This window comes from Lepidochelys olivacea, assembly GCF_965140295.1.
Source record: "Lepidochelys olivacea isolate rLepOli2 genome assembly, chromosome: 10".
Lineage (NCBI taxonomy): Eukaryota > Metazoa > Chordata > Testudines > Cheloniidae > Lepidochelys > Lepidochelys olivacea.
Window position 1 is genome coordinate 58,183,708 of NC_140420.1, and position 19,066 is coordinate 58,202,773.

Genomic DNA, 19,066 nt, shown 5'->3' on the forward strand with positions numbered 1-19,066 from the left:
ACTGGAGAAAACAGACAGCACTATAGAAATGCCTGCATTACAGAAATAAATAACTAAACTTTACGTCACATTGCAAAAACTTCCCTCTTTGATAAAGTTTTTCTACCATAATCAGAATATTCCCATGTTTAAAGAAAAAAAACCCAAAGTTTTCTTTAATCTAAGAAAAAGCCAGAGCAGAAGATTTCATTAAGTCCACTAGGGATCTAGCTTTGCTAAGCTGTTTAACATGGGCACACTCAGACACCATGGTGATGGGTGCTAATATAAAACCCTAAGAGAGAGAGAATATTCTCACAATGGGCAAAATTCATCCCTAGTGGAACTGCACTGACCTAATGGGAGTTAAACCAGAGATGAATTTGTGTCCATTGATATTTGTTTCCTATAGCTCCCACAATGTGCTAGGTACTACACAAAGAGAGAAAAAAGGACAGACCCCATCCCTGCTCCTATAATATGTTTGCAGATTTATTTTAGACTTGCAGGATCATCATTCATCTGTTTTTCCAAACTCCTTCAATCTATTTCTGGGTGTTTAATCATTTTAGTCTCCACAGTCAGACAGTTGCAGGGAAGAAAATGCTGAAACTTCACTCAGGTCAAACTTAAAAGCGAGCTGAACCCATTTTGTGCAACCCAGCAAAATGGAGGCTCGCATGATGAAAGACAGCTGTTAGCCTACTGCCAATGGCAATCCTGATGCTGAAAAGTGACTTTGAGCCCAGTCCGGCACTCCATACCAAAGAAGAGCTTCCATTTGCTCAAATCCTGATCTCAATTATAGCATCAGGGTTTCTGTAAGTTTCACCCAGCAACAATGGTCCTTAAGAGCTATTCTGACAGATGGAAACTGGTCACTCGTCTCTCGCCACAACACATCCCTAAAACTGGCAGGGGAAGTGGTGTCAGAGGCATGAAGGAAAGATTCTTTATATCTCTAAATCCTGATAGCCGGTTATTCTGGCTACTGGCTGTTCTGCACTGACGGAGCAATGCAAAGCATTTGGTGGGTCGGGAAAGGACCTGACTCTTGTATCAGCACAAATTGGGCCCACAGAATAGGAGGAAACATTTCAAGGTTTACTGCTTCACGTTAATGCACCAAAATGTTTTAAGAGATGTTTAACCAATGTTTGAGCAGTTTGGAAACTGGTATCACTAGAAGCCGCCGATGCTCCAATTACATAATTCGGATTGCTTGTGACTGTGCTTTGAAATGGTGTGAGGATATGAATACCATATTATAGACATGAAGTTTATTCCTAGATTTTACTAGTGTTACCTTGAGTTTCTGTGTACCAGTTCTCTCAAAAGTTTGCTTCACATTAGAAATATTTAGTAGAATCCTATCAAAATCTGTTACTACTCTCTCCAATAGGAAATTGGAAAAGGAAAATATAAATCAGTGCTGTTCACTTCAATTTTAACTTTTAGTTTCTTTTTATATTTGCTTTATACACTAGCCCAGGTATCTGATTCAGGTTAGATGGATTTATCCTTCCTGCTTTTAAAATTGAGTATCCACTCTGGCCAGACTTTGCTGTGAAGAACTGCACTTTTTCTATTTTTAGCTTTCAGACGTTCTGTTGATGTGGACTTCTAAATGCAGAGATTACTCTCCCTGCTGTAGTGAATGTAGCTGTACTTCAGATTTTTCCAGAGGATAAAGCCAAATGGCTGCATTCTCTTCTTCATGCTGATTAGGGTTAGGTGAAGTGGTTCAAATAATAAAATAACTGACTCAAGCCTTCACCCAGAACTCAAACTGAATTCAGAAAAAAAATTGTTGAGAGGTTCAAAAACTATTCAGCTTTTTAAAAAATGATAATATTTGATCTGTGCTTCCTAGTTGTTATCAGGATGAGAAGCCAACGTGGTGACATTTCTGATGGCTCTTCTCACAATATTTTTACATTGACTGGAAGCCCAAAGGATGAGGTACCTTGTGAGAATTTCAGTCTGGTTTTACAGACCCAGGATGTCTGGATAAGCATCTGAACTTCTGAGCGCTTATCAGAACTGAACCTATTGGGAATTTGACCATCGTTGATGCTAATGGAGAGTTACACATTGGCATCAACTGGCAAATCCATTCCCCTTTCCAACACAAGCGGAGGTTATCCTGGGAAATATGGGGCAGGACTTGAGCAGGGCATGCATTTGGTCCACACCCAGGCACAACTGTGCATAGTCTGACCCATGGTATCAAAACATGTTGAATTTGTTCAGAGACTTGAGGATCCCTCAGACTTTTATGCATGAGGACAAACGATTTCAAAATACAATACTGTGCCCTCTCACCACCATCTGGATGAGACCTGATTTGTCTCATCAAAAGTGGTGTAAGATGGGTTAACTGTGCTAAATATGAGGACTGATGTGACTTGCACCAACATCAATGTAAATTATGACTAATTCCATTGAAATCACAATTTTCAAGTGCGAGATCAGAATCATGCCCCGTATGTAGTATCATCTTAACCCATTCCAGTTCAACACAGAACCTTTCCCCCCCCCCCCCCCCATGAGAGGTCCTGTGATCTTTGTCCAAAAGCTAGCAGTAGATGAAAGGGACTCCTAGTCTGTTGCAAGATGTATCCTAATGTCACCACTGAAGTGAAATATTTTAAAGGAAGGGAGGAAGGAATTGTGAAAAGTTAGAGTGGAGTATTAAGCCTTCTCGTAGCCTGTGTCAAGAGGCATAAGACCAGGAAGATAGTGCTCAGTGAGTCATTATTAATCACATCCTGAATGACTATTTCATTTAGGAACGCCTAAAAAAAAAAAGAAAAGACTCTTGTGGAATCTAGGCAGATGGCTTGCCTTAAAACATAAGGCTGGGATTTTCAAGGAAACCTAAGGGAATTAGGCACACAAATCCCACTAAAAATCCAATGGGAATTGGGTTCTTAGCCCCTTGAAAAATTTCAGCTTAAGTATATTATTTTCTTTGTTTTAATACTTCCTCTTTTTATATGTTTGGTGGAGATTTTGTGTGTGTGTGTGTGTGTAACATTATTTATTCTATGTCATTCAGTGACAAACATGCCCCAGAAGTATCACGTTAGAATGTTATATGTCATATTCTATATGCTGTTAAATCACCTGATTTAAATTTGGGGCATATTTATTATTTGGTAGCTGTTCTTGGTTAAACAAGGTAAATCTCAAACAACTCCAGTGGAAACCTGAGTTACTCTGTATTTATACTTGTCTTCACTAGAGTTGTTCCTGAATTAGTGTATCAGAGTGTAGAATTTGGGCCTGTGTTGGAAAACCTTTTGGTAGGAAAGATAATTTATCTTTCTTCTTTTAGTTACGTTTTCCTCAGTGTTTCCTTAGAAAACTATATCATGAAGGTCTAACTATCAGACTTTTATTTTGGGGTAACCTCTCTATCTACACAGTTTTAGTGCTGCTGAGCATGGCAGTATCACACATTTTATCAAGTTCCATGTTGTTTTCCGGTCTGAACAACTTAACAGATGTGTCTTTGTGTTCCTCTCTTCCTAGCGGTGAAAGCGGTGCTGGAAAGACTGTAGCTGCTAAATATATCATGAGTTACATCTCTAAAATATCAGGAGGTGGCCCCAAGGTACAGGTGAGTTGATATAGTGTAATGTTGCTGTAAAGAAACCATGTCAAATCTTACTGTATAGCCACAATGCAAGAGATAACACTTACGAGGTAAATGGCTGAGCACACATGTACAGCCAACATAGATCCCCTAGCATAGAAACTGGTGTGGCTCTACTGCACAAATGGGTCTTCCAGAGTTCAGGTATCCATGAATTGTACTCTGTAGGGGACGGATGAATTGGGGCCAGGGATTCACCCCTGCACAGATCTGCTGGTCCTCCACCTGTGGATGGGGAGTCCATAAGATGAAAACCTACTAGTCTGAACAGACCCCTGTGGAACAGCTTCAGTGTTGATACTGAATTATTCAAAGGTTAAAGATTTTGGGGAAAAACGTTTTTAAGGGAATTTGTGACCTCAAGCTGTAGGGAGAAGAGTTTAATTTATAGCAACCAAACATTATTTAACAACACCTCAGAAAATCTGCTTTTTCTACAACGTCAAATATGAATTTTTACTAGACCTTTCAGATCCAGAGAGAATTGAACTGTCTCAGTGGTTCATATCTCCCATTAAATCATGGATTTGTGTTCACACATTAGAGGGAAAAGAGAAGGACCTTTATTAAACATAATTTTAAACAAATTATCTAGTAGGAAATGTAATTTCTGGGAGCTAGCTAGATTGGTGAATAGTTGCTTGTTAATAATTCTGAAACTACTGTCTGCACTATCTACACAAGCATTTTAACTAAAGCTAATGCAGTAAATTATCCATAAAATTCCACTAATGGAGTTCTATGAGATCATCGGCTGATTGACAGACAACTATTCTTGGTATGTAGTGGCTACCCTTTACCAGTGTGCTTTTTTTTTTCTGCTTACCATAATACATTGGCCTTAGTACAAGCTCTGATTATGATTATGTTCTTCCTGTTTTGTTTGTGGAGACAATGATACAGGGAACATTGCACAGTCATTCAATAGCAAAGGGAAAATATGCATTGTGTTATTTTTGGAGTGGACTTAATCAAATTATAAATAATTGTTTCAGTTATTTTAAGTAAATCCCAGCTCTTCCTACAAGATGCAAAATAAACTCAGTAGTTACAAGACAGAGCTGATTAAACTGATACATTTTCTTGAGTAGTGTATTATTTTTGTGTGAAATTCAATCCTCTCTACACAAACCTGAATATACACTAATTTTGAGCAAGAAACTAACACCCTGATCCTACTCCCATTAAAGCAAATGGCCCTTCCACAGCCAATGCTTCAAACTATGGGCTGATGCCGCTCTACACCTGCTAGGCTGAGTTTTATGATAATTGAATCTGGGTAAGTGAGAATCCAGTGACTTCCTCATGGCCTGCTCCCAGCACTTTTCTCCTTACTGTCTGATTCGAAGCTCTCACAGAGCTAACCATTAGCCCATCTGTGGTCTTGAGCTACCATTCCTTATGCAGGCAAAACTCCCATTGTCTTGACAAGTTTTGTTTGTTTTAAGGAATTGCAAGATTGGGCTCCAAGGTTATAGGTTTAATTAGTAAGCAGTTATTTCATAAACAGGACATAAATACTTTGAAACCGAGTGATGATGTGTATAGTGTTAAAATAATTATTGTTCCCCATCCTGATCACCAGATACTTTTCACTATCCAAACATATCCTATGTATTTTGTTTCAATTTTTAATTATTCAGCAGAGTTCTGAATCTGCTTTTGAAGCCCTACATTTTCCAAATTCTCTACCTTCTTCCATTTTATTCCATTTGTCATTGTCCTCAAGATTCCAGTTTCCTTCTCTACTTGTTTCATTATACTTCTTGTTTGGACAGTAGGTCTTATTTAGAAGGGAAGTTAAAGGCAAAGAGGATAAAATGTGGCCAGAAATGTTGCAACCTTGGGCCAGATTGTGCCGCCAGATGCACTTGGTATAAACTTGGAGTAACTCTGTTGATTTAATGTAGATTTATATGCAGTTGCTCAGGTTAAAATATGATCCTCAAGGTTTTTTGTCCAACTCAATCTAGCCATGATCCAGAAAAATAAAGTTTCTCAGATAAAATGTACTTAGTGAAACAAAGGAACATAGGGTTCACCATACAGGATCCAAACCATTAGTCCATCAAGTTTGGTAGCCTCCTCCCAGTGTTCCAGGATAAAACTAACCCATTTCTCTCTGATCCCGCTTCCACTCCAGTAAATCACTCAGCCATCTGTAAACTGTTCTACATGGATATTTGTTATTGTTTTAATGTTCCCTAGAAACAGGGTTTTAAAAATTGCAAGCCACCTACTAACAAGGGGAGAAACTCTACCAATTCAGGGGTAGGAGAATTCTACCACCAAGGCCAGTGGTAGTGGCTTACTGATACTAAGGGGTGGGGATCTGCACCACTTTGCTTTTCTTCCTCCTGTATTCTCGTCCATCCCCCCATCTTCCTAGCTGCTGCAAGAGTGTGAGAGAAAAAGTCTCTGTTACTTTATCCTTGACCAGAGTCTGCCTCTGCTTCCAACCCTGTGAGCAGCAATGAAACTGTCAAGAAACAGGTCAGTTTCATTGTGCTCCTTCTTGGCATAGCCAGTGTTGCTACTTATAGCTATCTGCAAGTTCAGGAAGATGACTGCATCAGTTTACTTTCTGTTTAAGTTTGGATGATTTTCTTCACAATTATAAGAACTAGAAACTGAATTTAAAAAAAAAAAACTTGCATTCTGCAGACATATTGGCAGATTCCCCCTCACCTGGCCAAGAGGATATTCTAAAGCCTGCTTGTAGAGACAGGCATCCTTGCTCCTTATATATATCAAGTTTACAAATCATGATTTCATATGAATGCTCCAAGACCTTGATAAAGATCCCAAAGCAGATTTTTTTTTTTTTTAAATTACAGCATGTGAAGGACATTATTCTGCAGTCAAACCCTTTACTGGAAGCCTTTGGGAATGCGAAGACTGTACGGAACAATAACTCCAGCAGATTTGTAAGTTCCTCTCCGCAAAAGATTGCTTTTGCTCCTAACGTGTGAGTTTGATTTTGGCATCTTTGTGAAGGAAAATGCTGGTTTTCATATAAACGGAGAGGCACACATTTCAAGGTCTCCTAGATGTTATTGCAAATGTTTGTTTCTATTATGGTTTGGGCAAAGCTATTTGTAAACAGTGTGATGTGTAAACAAGACAACTATCAACCTAACTGGGGCCTAATCTGCACTGAACTGGAAGGTATGAGCATATCTATTTTCCAACCCGTGTAATAATTAGCTGTGATTTTTTTTTAATGGGATGGAACAATTGCTAGGCTTCACTGTTGAGCATGAAGGTTATTCATCTTTCCAAAAAGCAATAAGGAATTGTTTTCAGCACTTGATTATAAATGTTATACATAGTAATGGGAACTAACACTACATATGCAGAATAATGGCCTGATATTGTACCCTAAGTTCCGTTTTAACTAACGTAGCCCTTACAACATTTAATTCGGAAGAATCACCATGTATTTATAGGTTTCAGAGTAACAGCCGTGTTAGTCTGTATTCGCAAAAAGAAAAGGAGTACTTGTGGCACCTTAGAGACTAACCAATTTATTAGAGCATACTTGTGGCACCTTAGAGACTAACCAATAAATTGGTTAGTCTCTAAGGTGCCACAAGTACTCCTTTTCTTTTCATGTATTTATAAAATATAGTGAAGAGAGAATGGGACAACGTTATAGTACATATTTGGGACCAAATACCCTGCTTGTGTAAATGGGCACAGCTCTATTTAATTAAAATGGAGTTTTATCCTTTTATACCAGCATGAAATTTGAACCGTGCTTTTCAGATTTTAGACCCTTGTTGAAAACATACTGGATATAATAAAATATAAATGTCTTCACAGACATTCAGATATCAAGTGAACTAAAATATACAACTAGGTTATCTGATGCATCATGCAAGGGGGAAAAAAAATTCAAAACTGTAGATATCCTTATTGTTTTCCAATGTATTTCCTCGTCTGTGACTACCTGTATTAGCAGTGTGCCTTGCTTGACAAACTTCTTCCCCTTTTGCTCCCCTTAGTCATCCCCTTCACAAAATAGAAGTAAGGGTATATTTTGAAGTTGACGTGGGTTGTGAATGCGATTCCTCAGTCCACCAAGATAAAAGGATCATTGATATACATCACCTGGAAACAGAAGGCTGTATTAACCATTGGTTTAAGGGGTTGTAAATCTACAACACTGGAGTAGTTCCCACATACATCAGTAGTAAATTTAGCCATCAGTGTTTCATTTCTGCAATCTGCCTAATTTACACCTACCAAATAAGGCAGAGGAAAGAAGTCCCCCAGTTAGTCCTTACATATGGGTTAGTGTACATCTTTGTTCTAAAGCACTACAGAATTATTATGTTGGGTTTAGAATTAGGTAACTGGACATGGAAAAGTGGGGAAGAAAGTAATTGTTTCTTAAGAGTCCAGGCCTAATTTAACCTTGAAGTAATACAGAATACATATTCTAGTTAGTTTCCTTGAGTTATACTGCAACAGGCCTCTGCTTTAAGCTTAGTTTTTATTAATCATTCAAAAACCTCTCTAATTATTTGTTACAGGGGAAATACTTTGAAATCCAGTTTAGCCCAGGTGGGGAGCCTGATGGTGGAAAGATCTCCAACTTTCTCCTGGAAAAGTCTCGGGTGGTAATGAGGAATCCTGGAGAGAGGAGTTTTCACATTTTTTACCAGGTCCGAAATGTACAGTTCCTTTCACAGTTATTAAAAAAAAAATACTTCTTCCATTTCTAGTTTTTCCTTTATATTGGTACGTCTCTCAATGAAGTCATGCTATTGACTGCATGTTTAAAAGGGCAGTCTGAATGTTGCTAGGTACCTTCAGTGCACACTAAGGCATTGTCTAACATAGACTCATTCAGTGGCTTGAGTCTCTTTCCAAATCCAGAAAACAGTAGACTCTCAGTGAAGTAACAACATGATGTATTTCTAAGGGCCAGCTTGAAAATTCACTGTTACCTCCCACATGGAAGAGTTTAACAGAATATAGTAGATAATTTCCTGGCAGATTTTTTAAAACTATTCTGTAGAATGTAATAGAGAATGATAACTTCTGTCCTAGCATTCTATTGTCTAGCTGCAAAAGAGAAACAGGCATCATTCTCCATTAAACTCTATAAGATTTTAGGATTATTTTTATAGTACCCTAAAAGTTTCATCTCTATTGCAGTTCATAGGACCTTTCTCTAAGGGCTGTTTTTCTTTCACTACCTTTTGATGGGAAAGATCCTTGTAAGCTAAATACTGGTTAAGTTGTACTAATAGAGACAATGTCAGTACAAGTGACTGTGGGCCAGCTTCATGGACATGAAACATCACTGCCAAATGGAAAAAGTGGGACTGGAGCTGGAAGTGCTTCAGGGACTGTGCATTCCCCTTCTTTGAGGGAAGTGAATGCATTGTTCTTCTGCGCCCTACTCCTCCCAGTTTAGGAGAGGCTTTGACAAACTCTGAAGCGCACCCCATTTTCTCCTCACCCTGAAAGGTGGCTACAACATAAGCCATGAAGATGAAAAGGACAGAGGGGGTCTTTAGGGTTCTGATAGTGATTGCAGAGGATCCACTGGGGGTTTGTTCATTCATTTTTGGGTATTAAAGATGTGTCTATGTCTATATCTGAGGCAGCATGGTGGCTCAGTTCATACAGTCTGGTGATACAAAGAGATCAGGAAGCTTCTTTAATTGCCCTATCCCATCCCTGTGCCACTCACTCCCAGCCCTGATCGGCATAAGAGGTGTTAGGAGGCATTGCTGAACATGTCTAGTTGGCAGCCGGTGTCAAGTGGAGTGCCCCAGGGGTCGGTCCTGGGACCGGTTTTGTTCAATATCTTCATAAATGATCTGGAGGATGGTGTGGATTGCACTCTCAGCAAATTTGCGGATGATACTAAACTGGGAGGAGTGGTAGATACGCTGGAGGGCAGGGATAGGATACAGAGGGACCTAGACAAATTGGAGGATTGGGCCAAAAGAAATCTGATGAGGTTCAATAAGGATAAGTGCAGGGTCCTGCACTTAGGACGGAAGAACCCAATGCACAGCTACAGACTAGGGACCGAATGGCTAGGCAGCAATTCTGCGGAAAAGGACCTAGGGGTGACAGTGGACGAGAAGGTGGATATGAGCCAGCAGTGTGCCCTTGTTGCCAAGAAGGCCAATGGCATTTTGGGATGTATAAGTAGGGGCATAGCGAGCAGATCGAGGGACGTGATCGTCCCCCTCTATTCGACATTGGTGAGGCCTCATCTGGAGTACTGTGTCCAGTTTTGGGCCCCACACTACAAGAAGGATGTGGATAAATTGGAGAGAGTCCAGCGAAGGGCCACAAAAATGATTAGGGGTCTGGAACACATGAGTTATGAGGAGAGGCTGAGGGAACTGGGATTGTTTAGTCTGCAGAAGAGAAGAATGAGGGGGGATTTGATAGCTGCTTTCAACTACCTGAGAGGTAGTTCCAGAGAGGATGGTTCTAGACTATTCTCAGTGGTAGAAGAGGACAGGACAAGGAGTAATGGTCTCAAGTTGCAGTGCGGGAGGTTTAGGTTGGATATTAGGAAAAACTTTTTCACTAGGAGGGTGGTGAAACACTGGAATGCATTGCCTAGGGAGGTGGTGGAATCTCCTTCCTTAGAAGTTTTTAAGGTCAGGCTTGACAAAGCCCTGGCTGGGATGATTTAATTGGGTATGGGTCCTGCTTTTGAGCAGGGGGTTTGACTAGATGACCTCCTGAGGTCCCTTCCAACCCTGATATTCTATGATTCTATGAACACTGTACTTGGGTGATCCCCAGCTGGCATAACAGACCCTTGGGGATTATGACAAGCCGGTGTTGTTCAGAGCAGCCAAAAGCCACTTCGAACTATGCTGAGGATGGGGACAGTGAAAAACTGGCCTCTGGATCAGGGAGTCACAAATTAGTGGGGCCACCTGAGGAATCCTCCCTGGACATTTAGTCCTGGTATTGCAGACTTGAAGACAGACCTATCCTGATATTCAGTTCACATTTTCCTCACACCTCTAATGCGAGGGAGCTCGTATCAGCGTGCAGCATTGCAAACTGAGAGTCTTATTCAAAGATCTAGTACTGAACACAGAAGTTTAAAAAAAAAAAAATCATTCCTGGGAATGGGAATGAGTGTCTGTTCTTCCAAGCCAAGATCAGAGAAACCTGAGAAAGGTACACTGCTGGCACTGCGTTCACCTGGCAAATAAAGAGACTGTCTTCTATGACATTACAGCCTCAGTCACCTGTTCAAGAGCTGTCCTTCCCCAGTTGGAGAGAGTTAGCTATGTAATGGAATGATATCTGATTTCTGGTGTTTTTCTTTTGCAGCTTATTGAAGGTGCCTCCTCAGAGCAAAAACACAGCCTGGGCATTACTAGCATGGATTACTATTACTATCTGAGCCTCTCTGGATCCTACAAAGTAGATGATATAAATGACAAATCTGATTTTCAGGAAACTCTGGTGTGTTTTTTAAATCAGTGCTCTGTGTATGTGTATTCATTCAGCTATACCTTTTAAGGCAAACAGTTTAATGTTTCATATTTACAGAAAAAGGAAAACCACATGCTGCAAATTCTTGTAGATAAAAACTCACCCATATAATTTTAATTACCCCTTTATTATGAATGGGTGTTCTTTCTGGCTAGCGCTCTGATAATTCTGCTAAAATAGCCACGCTATTTATTTTAGAAGTACAGATTCAATAGAAAAGAAGATCAGCCAGTGAGCAGCAGGCAGAGAAAATGCATTATGAAAAATATTAAAATACAGCACAATGATTAGCTTCCACTGAAAAGTGAAAATTGAAAACAGAAAGCTCTCAACTGTATATAGTAGCATGGGCTGAAGGTTAGAGGAAGGGACTGAGGGCTTGTCTACATGTACAGCGCAGTGTAGCGCTTTAGTGAAGACTCTACTATGCCTCTCCTGTTGGCATAGTTAATCCGCCTCTGGGAGAGGCAGTAGCTGTGTCAATGGGAGAAGCTTTCCCGTTGCCATAGCGCTGTCTACACCAGGGGTTAGGTCAGTATAACTGCGTCACTCAGGGATGTGGATTTTTCACACTGCTGAACAACATAGTTATACCAAAGTAAGTTTACAGAGTAAGTGTAGACCAGGCCTGAGAATCCGGAGACCAGGGCTCTGCATCCAGCTCTGATATTGACTTGCTGTGTGACCTATGGCTAGTTATGTGGATACCTCTGCCATTTCCAATGCAAAACATTATTTAAGTGCCAAGTATCATCATTATTACTGTACCAGCCTATGTGGGACTTTGGCAAAAATTACAGATTAGGAATCAGATTTGTAAAAGAACCATTTACTATACTTGATAAAAAACTATTCTGCAGATCAGTTATAAGCCTAAGCCAGCCAAAATGTAACTATTCTAGAATCATGCAGTATGCAGTTTTCACTTTTGTTAGGTCTAAATCATCTATTTGTGTAACAGGAATAATGTTTTTATAATACAACATTGTCTTAGAATCTGTGTCTCCTTCTTTAGTGCCTCAGCTTCATTTTAGCATGTATGATGAGCTCATCTAGATCTCACATCCTGTTGATGAAATTCTGTGGAAACTTTAATGGGATTTGGAGGCCTGATTGCTTTAAATTCTTTTGAAAATCCCAGACTTAATTTTTTTAATTCCAATTAATTATTCATGGTTTGTGAAAAATATGGTGAATGAATAATGTTAGTAACTTGATGTCTTTCTTTTCCCAGCATGCAATGAATGTGATCGGCATCTTTGCAGAGGAGCAGTCATTGGTACTACAGATCGTGGCAGGAGTGCTGCACTTGGGAAACATCAGCTTTAAAGAAGTTGGCAATTATGCTGCAGTGGAGAGTGACGAGTGTAGGTAGCTCTGGAAACAATTACAGGATTAATGATGATGCAACAGGCTGAGGCCCAGATGTTGCAAGGTGAACTGAGTAGTGAGCTGCTTATCCAAATACAGTACATCATTTCTCATGCTCTGGGATTGCTAATTTGGTTTCTCTTCCAAAAACAATATGGGGTCATAGTCCCTAGTTGCACCCCAGGCAATCTTATTGACTTAATGAGAGGTGGAGCAGCAACTCTCTCCAGAGCTGGCCTTGGTAGCCAGAGCATAGATGCTTGGGGCATTGCCCATATTCCTACCCTATCCAGGCATTAAATGAAAACACCTGCTGTCTTTTAAAAACGTGGATGGCAGGGCAACCCTAGTGTAGCTTACTGTAGAACCCTGAATGAGCATAGGAAGGAGAGTAAGAAATATTAGGTTTCAGAGTAGCAGCCGTGTTAGTCTGTATTCACAAAAAGAAAAGGAGTACTAGTACTCTAAGGTGCCACTAGTACTCCTTTTCTTTTTAAGAAATATTAGGAGCTGGATAATTGTATCCTTCCTTATTAAGTTCTGAACCTTGATGCTTTTTACCAAGAACTTTTTAAGGTTTAATTTCACTTAATTTCTTTCAGTCTAAGTTCAGTGCTTAATTTTCATATTTCTTCCACAGAGTGGTTTGCTTGTATTCAAATCACTGGTGTAAACTGTCTTATATGTTCTAAGGTTTGAGGTAAACAGCTGAAGACCTTTTTTGGGATGGGGTGCAATTTATTTAAAATCCATCTGGGTGTAAAGACTTGAATAATTTCTTGGAAGATTTAGAGAAGGTTTTGAGCCATAAGTCCCATTTTTACCACATCCCACCAGGTTTATTTCCGATGACTGCTACTTGAGATACTTGTGCGTTTTCTTGTTTGTTTGTTTGTTTTTTTAAAATCTTTAAATCACCATCCGTTGGTTTAGTTAAAAAACAACAACCCTGGTTGTTCTTGCAGTTTTGGCTTTCCCTGCTTTCCTCCTGGGAATTAACCAAAGCCGCCTGAAAGAGAAACTGACCAGCAGGCAGATGGACAGTAAGTGGGGAGGCAAATCAGAGTCCATTAATGTGACGCTTAATGTGGAACAGGCCTGCTACACCAGAGATGCTCTAGCCAAAGCCCTTCATGCCCGCATCTTTGACTACCTGGTGGATGTAAGTTGAATTTTTTCTGATTATGTCACTAGGGTTAAATGATGAAAGGAAAAAATATCCCATGTGGGCTTTCCCCCACAATTCTCTGCTTTTGGCCATTGTATCCTTCCCCCACTGCACTACATTTCCTCAAGCCTTAAACAGCTGTTAATTGCTAACCCACTGCTATACAGCCCTCTCCATGCCTCCCTTCCACACACACACAAGCAGGGCTCCCTGGTGGCTGCCCTAGAGCAGGAATGCTAAGGGCAGGGGAAAGGGGTGCAGAGAGGCTCTTGCATGCAGTACTCCTGCACTGGAGGCGTCCTTAAATTGCTTGCGTTCCTAGAGCATTTAGCTGGGGACATTATAAAGATAGTGGCAGCACTGGATGGCACAACAAGGGCATGGCCATGGAACTCGAGATAGTGGCTCGAAGGCCCATGCTACATCTTTTCAAACGGTTTAAATGGCTGGTGAGCGCGCCATCTCCAGCACCGTTAGAGGCATTATGCCTCCTCTCAGCCTCCAGTCACTGCTGCCCATGTGGTGTACCACCTTCTCCTTGCCCACCTGCCCTCCCCCCATCCCCAAAATACAGCTCATGCTTTCAGAGCCTTAATGTGACCTATAGTCTGGGGCACTCTCAGGAAGGAAGAACAGTCAGGTAGTGAAACTCCCAGGGGGAGTGGTTACAGCCTCCCTTCATTGTCCCATTCTTGCTGCTTTCCAGGTGCTATTCTACTCCCTCTCCCTTCCTCTCATGCAAGGTAGTCCCTTTTCAGGATGAGACTGTAGGCTGAAATGGGAAGGGAGAAACATCAGATATTGGACAAGATATTGGGCTAGCTGGAGCAAAGGTTTGTTCCAGGGTGGCATTGCTATTTTCTTATAACTGCCTCACCATGGCAGCTCCCACTGCCTATATAGCAGGTGTCACTGGTGTTTTGCTCTTTTAAGTTGCTGGCAAGGAAAAGCAGAAATTTTAAAAGTTTAATGGGAAGAATCAGGTTGCATATCAGCAGAACTCTAACTGTTGAGCTTTTATAAACGTTCCTTTTATTTCTTGTTTGCTTTTTTTATTTCTCTTTTTAAATGGTCCAGTAACTCTTTCTAATGAGAAACAGATTTACAGGTAATAGCTCTGAAGGCTCACTTGCTTGGATAACGTAATGTAATGTATATAATATATACTGTAATGGATAATGTAATACTCATTTGCTAACTGACGATAGAGTTTACCTTTTTAAATAAAGTGAAATACACTTGCGGGGAGAAAAGGGGAGTTTCATTCGTCATTGCATATAAAGAGGTTATTTTTGTACAACCCAAATTTTTTCAGTTCAAAGTTGCTTAAGGGTTTAAACTAGTTTGTTTTGTATAAACATGTTTTTTCCTCTCTGTTTTTTATTAGTCCATTAATAAGGCTATGGAGAAGGACTATGAAGAGTATAACATTGGAGTCTTAGACATTTATGGCTTTGAAATATTCCAGGTAAGATTGCAAAATTCAGGATCTGAATTGACCTGATGGGGAGAGAAGAATTTTTTTTTTTAAAACTCTGTTCAAAAGAAAGAAAGGAAAATGTCATCTTCCTGGGCATTCATATGAACTACAGTGCCCAGTGGTAATAAGTCTCATGTAATAAAAATGAAGTACTGAAAACAGCTTCAGAGAATCTCGGTCACTGACCTTTACAGTGAGGTGGTGACAATACACGGAATAAATGTAAAATCAGCTTCCAGCCCATCATTGAAAATGTTCATTAAAACCTCTCCAAAAATTGCTTATTATAAAAAAAATCAAAAGCTGTTTAGTGTAGAGCATGAGGCTAACATTGTTAACTTTTTTTCTGTTTCATTATAGAAAAATGGTTTTGAACAGTTCTGCATCAACTTTGTTAATGAAAAACTGCAGCAGATTTTTATTGAACTGACACTGAAGGCAGAACAGGTAACTACACATTGATAATCTCTGAGTTAAAAATTCACAGAGTTAGCTGTCACCCTTTTGTTTGGTGCTGGACTGAGGTTTCAGCCAGTGACAACAAAATTTGCCTTTTTGTAAAGCAAGGCCAAAAAAAATCATGGCAGTTAACTAACCTTGAAAATGTAAATAGCATCAGTTGCAGACACATTTTTCTTCCAATACAGTGATACAAAGGTGAGTCTCTTGCACAGTGTATTTATGCAGTCATATGACTTTCTGACCACACGCGCTGTGTGATCTGACTCACTGACAGAAGTGGAAAACTGCAGCTTGGTTCCATCCCTCCATTTTTGTGGAAAATGGCACTAAAAGTTAAATGCAAAAACAGTTTGTCTCACCCATTTGTCTCTATTTTTAATGAAATAGAGAATTCAGTTAACTTGGCTGTACATTTATTTTTATGCTACCCATTTCCTCACTTCTCTACCCTTTTAAAAGCATGTCCCTTTCTCTGCCCTGGAATGTCTTTGCCAAGTTTCTCCTTACATGAGCATCAAATTCTACATTGGAAAACAATGATAGCATGCAATATGGCCAGAGAGGTATGGTCTAGTAGTGCAAGTATAAACCTGGCACCCAAGGACTCCAGAATCAGCAGCTAAGTGTTCTTGGGCCAGTATTTCCAGAAGTGTACATACACAATTGCACTTCCACAAAAGTCCACACAAATGACTAGTTAAGTATCTAGCTGGACATTTATGTATGTAATTGATACAACTAGGGCTGGTCAAAAAATGTTTTAATGACATTTTTCTATCAAAATTTTTTTGAATTTAACATGTTTTTGACCAGCTGTAGAGTTGGTTGCACTCACAGTCAAGGAACTGTGCCCAGAAAGAGGGAGCATAGCTGGTCCTGCATTTTTGCATGTGCAGTTCTGAACATGCTGTTGTGGAGATCTGGTCCTTAGCCTCTCTGTCTCAGTTTCTCCATCTATAAATTAGCCTTGAGAATATTGACAATCACCTGTGTCTCAGGTATTGTGAAACTTGTTTTGTTAGTGTTTGTAAAGCGGGTTGAAGATAAACATGTTAATTGAAAATCCTGCTCTGATTAGTAACTGCTCCAGTCGGGGTGAGGAGAATGGAAGGACTCTGAGGCCTCTGAACAGCACAAGGTGCACTGGATGAAGGGGGAGGATTTTATCCTCTGCCATGTCAGTGTTGTGTAATACAGAGCTGGATTGTACCCCAGTATTATTTTTCACAAAGTAACTGTAATCTGAGATTGGGAGACATATCAGATCAGAACAAGGGAGAGGTATGTTGTAGTTGGTGTTTTGGTCACCAGTATTACCACTAAATTATTGAATTTATATTCAAAGGGCCAGATTCATCCCTGTGGTAATTCCTTTGACTCAAAGAGATGAATTTGCCTCAGAATTCCTGTATTCATTTAGGACACAGTTCCGTGAATCCTCTACACGATCCCATAGACATTATCCAGCAGGAATTATTGTCAGTGCTTTTGGCAAGATCACCAAAAAGAAAATTCCAATCACCTGTATAGGCAGGTCTTTTAAAACCATTTGAATAGTATAGAATTTATGTGTGTGTGGACTATCCTAAATCCACTACTAAACCTACAATGTGAATGAATATTTGGGTCTTTCTTTCTATCTCACAGGAAGAATATGTGCAAGAAGGAATTAGGTGGACACCCATAGATTATTTCAACAACAAAATAGTATGTGACCTCATTGAGAATAAAGTGGTAAGTTTTTGTCACAAATACAGATGCATGAAACTGAGACAACATTTTTCTCCAAACTAATAGTTAGGACTGCCTCGCTGTCAAGAGTAGCCCAGGGTTGTGCAGCAAGTGGGACACCCGAATCCCATATGGGTATTAGAGATGGACCAAAATTAGAACCCCAATACTAGTGCTGGTCAAAAGAAAAAAACTACCCCATTTTTCTGCTGGAAAATGGAGTTTAATCAAAATCTAAATTTTTCATGAACTCCACATCGCACTGAGGTGGCTCAGTCACAGGGAGACCACACTGAATCATGGGAAATGTAGTCCAGTTGGGGAAGTGGGCCCATAGGGGAGAATGGGACATGAGGGAGCGAAAACTACAACTGCCATGATGCACTGTCACAGCTCAGGCAAAAGCAGAGATTAACGTTTTGACATTTCCAGGTGGAATGTTTTCACAACTTTTTTTCCCATGAAAACTTTTACTATTTACACTTTTCCTCCTGATTTGGGATGAAAATAAACATCAAAATATCAGAATTTCCCATGGAACAGAAATTCTGGTTTGTTTGAGCAGCTCTACTATGTACCCCCACACAAAGTCCCAAACTTTGGTCTTGGTTCAGAGGAAATGGTGAACCGTATGCATAGCATTCCCAGTGTTGCCTCTCATTTATCTGAAATGTGGTTAGCTTTTGGTGGTGGGGGAAGAAAATTGTGTATTTGTGACAGCTTTAAGCTAAAAGAAATAGATTTTCTGGGCACATTCACTTTTCTCCCTATCATTAGAGCTATCTAGTCAATTCTAGGACTTCCAGTTCTTCCTTATCTTTGCTTTCATGCTAATGGACAAATTAATCCCCAGTATAACTCCATTGGCTGTGGGGAAATTACACCTGGGATGAATTTGCTCTTAGTGTTTTACTCTATCTACCTTGAAACCATATCACAGGTTTCTTTTCTTTTCTTCCCCTTCTTCCCCATTGACCTCTGCCCTGTCAGAATCCCCCAGGAATTATGAGCATTCTGGATGATGTGTGTGCCACAATGCATGCAGTGGGAGAGGGAGCTGACCAGACGCTGCTCCAGAAACTCCAGATGCAGATTGGGACTCATGAACATTTCAACAGCTGGAACCAGGGATTTATCATCCACCATTATGCAGGAAAGGTGCTACAAAAAAACAGCTTTTAGAAGGAAAAAAACCCCAATTATTTTAAATGCTGTCTAATTTCTTTTAAATAAAAGCACAGTAACCAAATAGAGGGGAAATAGTTTTAACCCTGGATTAAAACTAAATTATCAGTTGCACAACTATCAAATTTAGTGAGTCTGACCCTCCTCTGACTGCCATCAGTTTTTCACTGATATAACTCCATTGACTTCAAAGGAATTACTCTTGTTTTACACAGGTATAGGTGAGAGGAGTATCAGGCCCCATGTTCTCAAAGGACAGGTCTACACTTAAAATTTTTGCCAGTATTGTAATGTCTGTTAGGGTTGTGGACTTTTTAATGACATTTTTATATAGGCAAAAGCACTAGTGCTTTCGCTAGTACTGTTTATTTCATTTGGGAAAAATCAAATTATGATGGCAAAGTACTCTTTTTTCCAGTATAAAGTCCATCTACACTAGGAAGGTTTACTTTTATAAAAGGTATACTTTTATACACTGGCAGGCCTTTTCTAGTATAGACTGGGTTAAATCTGGGGCTCAGCTGTGTTTCTTCTC

General features: G+C 39.9%; 1 protein-coding gene across 1 annotated transcript in view; it reads left to right on the top strand.

The window, feature by feature from the left end:
- MYO1E (myosin IE) overlaps nucleotides 1-19,066 on the top strand; it is a 140,234-nt gene that overhangs the window by 70,535 nt on the left and 50,633 nt on the right. The window contains exons 5-14 of the mRNA XM_084640799.1: nucleotides 3,517-3,604; nucleotides 6,478-6,567; nucleotides 8,179-8,310; nucleotides 10,970-11,104; nucleotides 12,369-12,501; nucleotides 13,471-13,667; nucleotides 15,061-15,141; nucleotides 15,514-15,600; nucleotides 17,263-17,349; nucleotides 18,337-18,504. Coding sequence (XP_084496925.1) covers nucleotides 3,517-3,604; nucleotides 6,478-6,567; nucleotides 8,179-8,310; nucleotides 10,970-11,104; nucleotides 12,369-12,501; nucleotides 13,471-13,667; nucleotides 15,061-15,141; nucleotides 15,514-15,600; nucleotides 17,263-17,349; nucleotides 18,337-18,504 — 1,198 coding nt within the window. The remainder of the gene's footprint in view (nucleotides 1-3,516; nucleotides 3,605-6,477; nucleotides 6,568-8,178; nucleotides 8,311-10,969; nucleotides 11,105-12,368; nucleotides 12,502-13,470; nucleotides 13,668-15,060; nucleotides 15,142-15,513; nucleotides 15,601-17,262; nucleotides 17,350-18,336; nucleotides 18,505-19,066) is intronic.